The following is a 10,898-nucleotide window of genomic DNA, read 5'->3' on the forward strand; positions in this document are numbered from 1 at the left end:
TTTACTATGTTTAGTGTTTACTATGTTTAGTGTTTACTATGTTTAGTGTTCACTATGTTTAGTGTTTACTATGTTTACTATGTTTAGTGTTTACTATGTTTACTATGTTTAGTGTTTACTATGTTTACTATGTTTAGTGTTTACTATGTTTAGTGTTCACTATGTTTAGTGTTTACTATGTTTACTATGTTTAGTGTTTACTATGTTTACTATGTTTAGTGTTCACTATGTTTACTATGTTTAGTGTTTACTATGTTTAGTGTTTACTATGTTTACTATGTTTAGTGTTTACTATGTTTAGTGTTCACTATGTTTAGTGTTTACTATGTTTACTATGTTTAGTGTTTACTATGTTTAGTGTTTACTATGTTTACTATGTTTAGTGTTTACTATGTTTAGTGTTTACTATGTTTACTATGTTTAGTGTTTACTATGTTTAGTGTTTACTATGTTTACTATGTTTAGTGTTTACTATGTTTAGTGTTCACTATGTTGTTAGTTTAGCGTGTTCACATGCTAACATTTGGTGAATAGCGCTCACAGCTCAGATGAGGATGATGGAATGATTTTAAAATGTTTGACCTGATGATATTTGAGGATCACTAAAGTTATACAGTTCATCCTCAATAGTTAATAATAGAGTTGAGAACTCAAAACCACACACGTCAACTTTGTTACTATTGACATTATGTCAATCAGTACCAGTACACATACATTGTGTACAATGTATACAATGTATATACACAATGTGTATACAATGTATACACAATGTGTATACAATGTATACACAATGTATACATAGTGTATACATTGTATATACATTCTATACATTGTATATTAAGCTTCGCCCTGATCACAGTACCATTTCTCAGACTCACACTGTTTCAATGCCACCTTCACATATTCCTTAGTCCCCTAATTCCTTAATCCCACATAACTCTTTCATGGTAAGAAGATCCAGTTTTTTGCCTGTATTTCCAACTAAAAACATAATGTTTACTTTGCAGAATGTCAGCTCTCCAGTCTGTTATTGTTCCTGCCTCATCCAACAGATAGACACAGTGTGAAGGGATTAATCACTTTAATAATCTCTGAACACAGAAACCAGGCGGCTGCTACCTTTCCTTAAAGAGTAGAACTAAGACCAGGATGTGGAGCAAAGTAAAACCCTCTGAGCAGCACGAGGATGATGAACTTCCTCGTGCTTGTGAAAACTTCTCCACAGGCATTTTGTTGACAGTTGGACATTGGTAAGCAACATCAATATGTTATTTTTTTCATTCACTCTGTTTTTTTTGTTTCCAAGCAAGACGGATAAGACTAGAGTCGCTGGACTTTCAGATTAGGGGCTAAATCCAGCCCTGCATAGGCTCCTCTTTAATGAGACTGCATGTGGCCACACACACATGTGCACCACCCAAAATAACACTGGAGCTAATCCAACGGTGCATTTAATCTGCATTTTCACTGGTGATGCAAGAGGACGTCACGCAGCAGACGTGTCTTTACTCAGCTTAGCTTCTGCTTGAGAGCTGATGTGGCTTCACCACTGATGTCTCTTCATCCGCCATCTTTTCCCAAATGGGAGGACTCTTGAGGAAAGCTGCTGCTTTCTACTCTGTGGGAGGTTTCACGGATGTCACCCGTTCAAAGTGCCGTGGTTGATGGGAGGGACGGGGGTTTATGAGAAGACAGCATCCGGCACAGGAGGCATGTGTGTCAGGGTGGCAGGGGGTGGGGCTGAAGGTATGTGTGCAGGCAGATACCATATGTAGCCCTCAGGGCCTGTCAGCTGCTTCACACCGCTCTGCTTTGGAAATGAACGAGGTTTCTGCATTCGAAGATTACGTGTAAGCAGTTTGTTTAAATCCAACCTCACGTTGCAGCTTTTGTGCACTAACTAAACATAATGTGTTAAAACCAACACACGATCCATGGCATTAATCTGCTTGAAACACAACATATTTCATAGTTTCAAAACATGAAGAGTGGGCTGAGAGGCATCCAGGTGTGCGATAGCTAAATCATCTTCACATTGATTTATTACAGCCACATGCAGCACACTGCCAACACACTGACAGGCGCAGCAACACCCATCCTCCAGAACATCCCCTCATTGTTACTTTATTAAGTTCTGGAAGACGGTTCCTGCCTCCGGGAGCGGGTTATGGTTATGCAGGTTACACTGCACATCCAACAGACACCCTTCCTCTTCTCAGTTAATGATGTGGAGGAGGACAGCTCCCGCTACAGAGGTGCTAGGACCTGATCCCTCACAACATGTCGAGAGAAAGGTCACACCGAGGAACAGGTTGTCATCGGCTAACGTGAGGGCCACGTGTGGACTGATCACCGTGGCATATAGTTCACGAACTAATAGAAGATCTTTGTTGAAGACGTCCACGACACGGTGGCTCGATTCTTTGTTGTTATAGAGATGAGGTATAAAAATAGCAGCATGCAGATCGCACTGGGAGGACAGTGAAGGATGCTTTATGAGAACATTCAGGCTGGAGGAGGCCTGAAGACATCCTGTTAACAGGTTATGGACTTTTACTCAGAAAGAATGAATTAGATTTTGAACGAGGTCTATTCTTCCTGGTTGTCAATGCAATGGGTCTTAATAATGGCTTTATATACACTTCTTACTTGCAACAGGAAATCCTTTTTGATGGACACATCATGCCGAACCCTAAGAAGACGCAGTCATCAGGATGCAAAGCTCTGGTCTCTGGCGTCAACACCTCCTGCCACCAGCTTTCCATTCACATATATCTATACGCATGTTGTCATCTTCGTTTTGTTACTGTGTTTACTGTTATGCACCAACACACTCCATATGAAAAGGGAATAACCGGACTTTGTTGGCTGTTGTTTATTTCATGTCCTGATCTACTATTCCATCTTCTTCGTGGAGGTATTATTACTCTAGGTATTGTGATACTAGTATTATTACCACGTGACGTACCCTCCTTCAGTAGCTGGAGCTCTGCTCTATGGGAGAGCTTGATGCATGAGTTGTGTCTATGTCAGTTAGCCTATAAGTTACTGTAAGTAATACTGAGATCTGGAAATCATGATGAATATGTTCACAGTAAAGTCTTCCACATGCAGCTCAGCCCAGTGAGAGGAGGAGGAGTGGCTGCATTAAGTGCTATATTTACTCTTCTTTAGCCCCCCCCCCCCCCCCCCCCCCCCCAAGAGGATGCATTAATTCAGCTCCGCCTCTCAAAGCTTCATCAATGTTAATCACAGCTAAATATAACATCACATTCCTTTCGGTTGGAAGTCCTGCTGCTATGGTTTTATTTTTGTAAAGTCTACGCCTGCACAGAAAAATAATAACCTTGTTTTTGAACGTGTTCACAATGTCCAACAATAAGTATGGAATCAAAGTTTTCAAATGTAATGCATTCAGATGAAGAAATACATCTTTTGGGCTGTTTTTCATATTTATTCTATGAATAAAATATTTCTCTCTTCTAAGAAATATAAGAATTTTTTTGTACAACAAAGTTGTTACTAGATTAATGTCTGTTCGTTGTGATCGTGAGTGGAGATGATGCGTTCAATGACATTCATGAACAATAAGCCCTCACCTTCAGCACCACGCTCTGGTCGAAGTTGTAGGCACTGGGCCGGCCCTCCAGGGTGGAGAACGCCACGTTGCCCCCAGTGAGGGGGGAGATGTCACTGAATTCATCCGTGCACAACGCCGTCCTCTCATCGTCTCCGGGGCGGAGGAAGGCCTTGGGGTCCTTCCCGTAGGTCTTCCTACAGGAGGCGCTGTACAGCTGGTAAGGAGACCAGGGCCCGTCTACTTCCGTGCGCTTGTAGATGGCGAAGCTCTCCGGCCGGCTGGTGTAGAACTTCAAGCGTACGTAAGTTATCTCAAAGGCCTTTCCTGTGGAGGACAGATATGGAACAGTCAGAGCGGCGCTGGTCATATAAGAGACAAACGCTGCAGGTGATGTTCAGGGCCCAGGAGGGAGGAGGACAAACACACATCATTGCATTAGAGAAGGAAAACAAAGGGGGACAGGCGTAATTTGAATGAATGTCGCTCCTGCAGGAGCAGAAGAATGCCCGGATTATTTTCTCATTATCCAAATTATAACGGGCCCCAGAAGTGAAACATAGGTCAAAAGGAACAACTCCACTTATTTGTTCTTATTGTTATAACAACTGCAGGAGAGAATGGTCCAGTAAAACAATGCAGTCTGACGCAACATGGGAGGAACAACAGAAGTGATCAATAGAAACGTGATCATAAACATACCATCTACACAAACGTCACGTTTCAGTTGTATATCAGCCATTTGTTCATGAGGGGAGGACCAGAGAGGAAGACCTTCAATCTGTGAGGAAGAGTCCAATCTCACGTGGAAGGAGATCCGACTACGTTGCATTGGAACTCAAGAAATGCCTGTAAAGCGTTTTTGAAGGTGCATAAAAGTTGAAAGAGTGGAGTTTCTTCTTTTACATACTCGGATGGTTTGAATAATTTGTTGTTGCTTCACAGTGTCTCCCTGAGCAGAACACAAGGGTGGTCCTTATTTGGGTTTCTTCTTCTTTGCTAATCTCGGAGCGCAGAGAGAGCCAGGGCCTCTTTATGATGGAGGGTGTCATCCCCCGTTGGACACTTCAAACCATAAACCATAAACCATAAACCATAAACCATAAACCCCTATCAGCGAGTGGAGCAACGCACCCCGAACATGAACACACATTCAGATTCAGCCCAATGTCACATTGACACCAGGATGATAAGTGACATGCAGAACCCTCCTCTTGGTATTCTGTTCTACATCATTAGATGCCACGTCTCTGCCGCCGTAATGACATCTGTTGCTGCTTCCTGCCAAGTCGGATGGAGGCCGCTCCGTCTCCAGCCTTCCTTTAGGAGCCCGGAGATCATTTAGCTTTCATTTACTCCCCGCATGAGGTGAGCTCCGCCCTGCTGGGACTGAGGCGAGAACACAAAAGAGGAACCATTTGTTGGATATCCCGCGATGAAACGCAGACTAATTGCAAAGGATATTCGTATGATGTTATGCACAATGTTTAATGATTGGGGATTCATCCGACTTTAATGCGTTTATCAGAGTTTATGTGGGCAAAACAACCCACATACTGTAGATACAATACGCCCTGAAGACAACACAATACGGCTCCACTTGAAGCTGAAGTCTCTTTGTTTGCCGACGTAAACTTTGAACAGCACGGTGTGACTTTATGATGCTGATCCAGAATCAGACTCAAGCACACTGACAAAATGACTTTAAGAGTCATCGTGTCGACTTAACGCAGCTGCTCTGCCAGACAGACTGAGACTAAACTGGCCACAAGTAGACTCAATATTTACCATGTTTACTCCAAGCTGACATTTGTTTGTGATGAGTGGATTTATCTTCCAGCCATGTCTCAAAGATGGAGAATGAAATAGAACAAAATATCGTTGTTTTACATCTGAGACAGGAAGTCTTTGACTGAATGAGAACCAGCTGCAGTCTGTATCTCAACAAGTCTTTGTGGGAACAACCTGACCCCAATTCCTTACCAGCGTCTTCTTTTTTCTACCCCCTTCTTCCTCATTATGTTTTGTTTGCTCCCCTTGAAGCAGCCCGACTCCCCGGAACCGGTCTGACCCGGCTGCAATGCGACTGCTGTGTTTATCGTCCCGGCATTGGCCTGTATTCCCTTCAGAGAGAGCGTGTTTGGTTTGGAGAGGCAAAGGAAAGCAGTAACCCCCCCCCAGCGACCCAGATGGATCACAGAGCTTTCACTCGGACCAAAGCGATGCCACACAGCCAACATTTCAGGATATTATTTACATAAAACTGCGTGCTGAGAAATCATAATCTTCATTCTCTTGAGGATGCGAGAATAATTCAAAAGCGTCGGATCTAATAAAACACATGTTTGGGAGAGGGGAGCAAAGGTCAACTCAGTCCGAGGGAAACAGACATGTGGGTGTTGGGATCGTCTGAAGAATAACAAACCCCCCAGGCCGGGCCGAGCATACCTCTGGACAAGACCCAGATTACAAACAACAGGCATCCAACGTGCTATTGAAAATCAATATTCTCCATCCGATGGAGGCGCCGCTTGCTTTCAGAGCACGTGACATAACAGTTCGACTACGGTGGAAGCGCTGACATGTCAATCATCTTTCTGTCCCCGTCTCTTGTTCCTTTGAAGAGGAGCTTCACACTCCAACGGGAACAGAGGAGGAAGAGGAGGAAGAGGAGGAAATATAAACAAAGAAAGGTCCAACCAAACACCTGGCTAGCGTTCTCTCCACGGAGCGACTGAATACAATAATTACGACCTCATAAACAATGATCCCCTGACTCTGAAGACCTCTTAGCACCTGCTGAGCATTCTTAAACACATTGTCTTTGTTTTCCCATTGTCAACGTATAGGACACTGCGTTGAGCTAACAAGCTAACCCTCAACTTAAAGCTAACAAGCAACTTAAAACAGTTAGCACAGGGTAACGTTAGCAGCTAGCTAAAGAGCCAGATGTTTCCCTGGTGGGATTGCGGAGATAAACAACAACGAAGGAAAGAGAGTTAATTATTGGATCAGTCAGGGAGCCAAAAACATGTTAAATAACAGTTACTGGAAGTATACATTCATAACTGTTAGCTAGCTAACAAGCTCGCACTATCAAAATTGCGTTTACAGCTTGTTTTCGCTGCCCCCGCCTGGCCAGAAACAGTCATAACAGATTTAAGGTAATATGCAAATAGCCAATCCTTTTACATTGCATTTAATTCAACGAAATGCTGCCACCGATTAGCCGAGCAGTCACTCAACCGTTACGATCCACAATGTGTCCCTGGGTGTGACTAGACTAATGATAGCTGGAGTGCGACCATGAATATTAATCCATCCACTAATTCCTATACACTCATCCCGGGGGGAGTCTATCCCAGCTGGCATTGGGCAACATGAGGGTACAATGTGGACGGATCATTATTCTACCTCCAGGCAACAGATCCTCCCTCACATTCAGTCTATAGTTATCAATGACTTTGAGAACAATGAAAGAATGAAGCGTGCTCAGGCGGATGGATTTCCATCTTCTATTTACCGAGAGCCGCTCTCACGATTAAAGAATCCTTTTTGACATTTTGGGGGAAAAGGACTTGAAGCTGATTCATTCACTCCAGACAAGAAGGTTATAACCTGACCTCATGTGTGCGTTGCCATATTAAACAAACTCAATATAACTAGATCATTGTATTTACATACATTCTTCATGCTAAGCTAAACCAACAATCTCCTGGCTTCAGCTTTATGTTCAATGGATTAATAAAGAGGTGATCTTCTCATCCAACTACACCAATAAGCGTATTGCTAGAAATGTATTTATATTATGTATATGTATACTATTTCTTTGTGATTAAATGTCCAAAAGGTTTATTTGTTGTGGGGCTGCCAGTCTCAAGTTACAGGAAAGTCCTTTTCGAGTTGTCTTTATTGAGTGATATGTATTGTACAGTTTAAATGGGTGGACAACACAACACAGTTAACGCCACAGAAATACTGATTTCAACCTCTGAATTACATCACACACACACACACACACACACACACACACACAGTAGGAAAGGTAATTTCATAGATGCTTTGTAACATTAATCGTCTCAATTTAATTCAGTTAAAGTGACAAATGTGCCGCGTTGCTCATTGCAGCTCATTGCAGTAGCTTTGCGCCGCGCGGTAATGGGATAATGATGCTAATGGCTCAAGCTGCTCTCCTAAAAGTTGTGCAATGAGAACCGTCTTCAAATGCAAATGTTTACACAGTGTCCAGAGAAAAGGCCAAGAGCGTGAAGGAGGACATCGTAGAGCAGGAGTGATGGTACATGCTGGTTTTGAGCTGAGAAGACCCAGGTTCAGTTCCAGGGAAGTCTAATTATTTAAATGATGGTTTTCACATTAAGCAATGGCTGAATCCAAACCCCCAACATGTTCCTCACGGTAATGAAACCAGCCTCAAGCTGCTGTCGGCCCAGATGACGGGTGGCTGTCAGTCGAGCTCTTCAAAGGCCCAAAGAAAAGGGGTTGAATTGAACGACACACTCACTTCATGCTGGAGAAACACGACGTTTACACGACGTGTGCCAACAACAAATACATCGTCTTCAAAAGTGTGGCTCATTATACAAGATGTTACAACTATTTAAATATCCGTTTAACAAATGCACGACAAGTTGTATCAATTGAAACCAATGCAAAGGGAAAAGGCCGACACTAAGACTCTCACTTCTCCTTTTTTAATATGCTATCCAAGCCGAGCTGCTTGTTGTATTAACTGTTATTACCTAAAAACTCTCCAAGAGCTGAAATACATATCTGAGGGGCTCCGAGACAACTTTCACCACAGTAAAGGGGACAATTTGCATAATTTCAAGTGACAGTATCCCTGCTGACCAAGTCTGGCTGGGGGGGTTAATGAAATGTACCGGCCTGGAAAGTAAGTGCATCGTTTGAATTCCAATAAGTGGCTTATTTATTTTAATTTCACAGTATGGTTGTGACGGTGATCACCTGGAGCCTGCAGCCAAATAACAGTTGAATCTGTAATGCGATCGAATGTGAAATGTGGATTTCAGTCCAAAAGGTTGACAAGAAAAGGTGGATTCATGTCCCATTCATGCCCCATGTGTCCATGTGTCTGTGTTGTGGCTGTAGCTTTAAAAGAAAAGCCCCATCTCAACGCCCAAGGTGGTGCGTGGGCTACCATGTAAACTCAGTTGTAGACATGCCAGATGCTAGTGTGTGTCCTCCTCATCCACTCAATCCAACCAAAGTCTCAGACTCACTAACACTCCAAGTCTTGGCTGAAGTGTGTTTATGGAGTGCAGAGCCTGAATGATACAAAGAATGCGTTGGCGAGCACAGCTGTTTTCTATTAGAGATGTCCACAGTCCTCAAAGCAAGGCATCGAGATACAAAGAAAACAACAGAAAGGAAAGACGTGCTGAAAGCAGCGGCCTTTAACACTGGAAACCACCTTCTGTGGAGCACGATACATCTATTACTGATAATCAGATTTGATTACAGCCGGGGAGCTTTCAAGCACTTCAGAATGAAATGGGACATTATACACACAACACCATCGTACCAGAGACCAGTGGAGTTCTGGGGTCAGGCCGGACTACCAATGCCCCGCGGAGCTCTTACCCAGGTGGAGGGTGAGGTTGACCGAACTGGGGTGCTGGATGCCGTAGTACATGGACTGGCTCTGCCACCACGTGGGCTCCTCGTTCCTGTGGAAGTCCGTCAGGAGGCCGGCGTTGTGGCTCCGGTCCGGCTCGGACGCGTCGCAGTGGTGGCACGAGCGCGTGGAGCCGGTCTGCATGCAGTAGTCTTCGGGCGGGGAGCCGCACGTGTTGGACGTCACCACAGTGCGGTTGAAGGCAACGTTCTCAAACTTGGGCATGCAGCGGCTCGGGGCGCCATCCTCGTCCACGCAGGAGTCCATGGCGGCCCAGGCGAGGAGGTGGCGGTGAGGATGGACACAGAGCAGCAGGAGAAGAGAGCTCATGGCAAAGGATGCTCCCATGTCTAAAAGCTCTTCTACTTTCACACACACACACAGACACACACACACACACACTTTCACAGTCACACACTCAAACACAGGCGAGAGCCTGAGAGAAGTAATCCAACCACGAGGACTGAGTCCAGACTGAGGGCTGTGCTGGTCTACTCTGGTGAGTCTCCAACATGTGTTCCCCCTTTGTGGAATGAAGCAAGACCTCCTCTCATCGGGGGCAGCCTGAGACAGACCTAGAGGAGGGACAAGGGTGGGGGCTGCAGGCTACAACAGGCCATGAAAACCTCTCCACCTGCTGGTCAGCAGGAGCACTGCACCCCTGTTAGCTTCACATGCAGAGCGGACCGAGCTAACGCCGTCAGACAGGGAAAACATTCAATAAAGCAGAGTGAGGTGGTTACACCTCTGGGCATCGAGGTAGCGAAGCACCTGCATTCAGCGCTCACAGGTATCATCGATAAGGTGATGAATGCACCGCAGCAGGATGCTGACTGGAGGATTCACAGGGGAGACGGGAGGTGATAAAACTGTCGGCACGGGTCATCTCCATAAAGAGGCGTCGCTCAGGGGGCTGCTGGGACCTGAAGGGACCATTTATTTACAAAAGTAGAGGAGTGAAGCAGCTGCATTGCTTTCTCAGCAATATCCAGTGAAGGCCCAGCCAGCGTGAAAGGGAGTTTGCATATCGCTGTAATTCATAATGCAACCCATCCACCAGTGTCTGCTTGGACTGAGCCGTGAATTAAAGGCATCACCAATGGAAACAGGCCACCTATTGGTTTACAGTGAAGAGTGGAGGCCTGGAGACCATGGTCTCCACTCCTGTGCACATCTACCTGTTCATGGACCCGGGTCAGTGGGAACCGTATCATGAGGGCGTGGAACCGTGCAGAGGTCAAAGGTTCATAAAACATACACAAGTAATAATCTGTAATGCGTTCTAATCCTCTTTTCCTTGATGGTTTGACATCATTTTGACAGCTGGTACCTCCTCAATGACGACATGTTTGAGATGAAGAAGAAAAGGAAGAGCAACAGAAGAAGGTAATAAGAAGACAGACTGGCAGCTTGGACATTTAGACGCCGTACATTTATGATCCCGGGGGGATTTACGGCAAAGTCTTCCCATATCTGCTTGTGATTGCCTTGATTTATCGGGGCTCAGAGTCCTCAGGCAGGGACATTGTGAACGGGACCACATCCATCTGCTGGTTAGGATGAGAGCCTCAAACCTGTTTGGATCAGCCCACATGATGAATACTGTAATGCGTACCCGCTATGGGAGCCTGAGCGCCACGTGCACTGAGCGAACACACCTGCTGC

At 44.8% G+C, this 10,898-nt stretch overlaps 1 protein-coding gene across 1 annotated transcript in view; it reads right to left on the reverse strand.

Moving 5' to 3' along the window:
- Positions 1-9,581, reverse strand: part of lamc3 (laminin, gamma 3) — a 110,699-nt gene extending 101,118 nt beyond the window's left edge. Inside the window, exons 1-2 of the mRNA XM_034546962.1 lie at positions 9,200-9,581; positions 3,600-3,904 (exon numbers count right to left, since the gene is read on the reverse strand). Of these exons, the coding sequence (XP_034402853.1) occupies positions 3,600-3,904; positions 9,200-9,581 (687 nt within the window). The remainder of the gene's footprint in view (positions 1-3,599; positions 3,905-9,199) is intronic.
- Between the last annotated feature and the right edge of the window lie 1,317 nt (positions 9,582-10,898).

The sequence above is a fragment of the Cyclopterus lumpus genome, chromosome 12 (genome assembly GCF_009769545.1).
Source record: "Cyclopterus lumpus isolate fCycLum1 chromosome 12, fCycLum1.pri, whole genome shotgun sequence".
Classification (NCBI taxonomy): domain Eukaryota; kingdom Metazoa; phylum Chordata; class Actinopteri; order Perciformes; family Cyclopteridae; genus Cyclopterus; species Cyclopterus lumpus.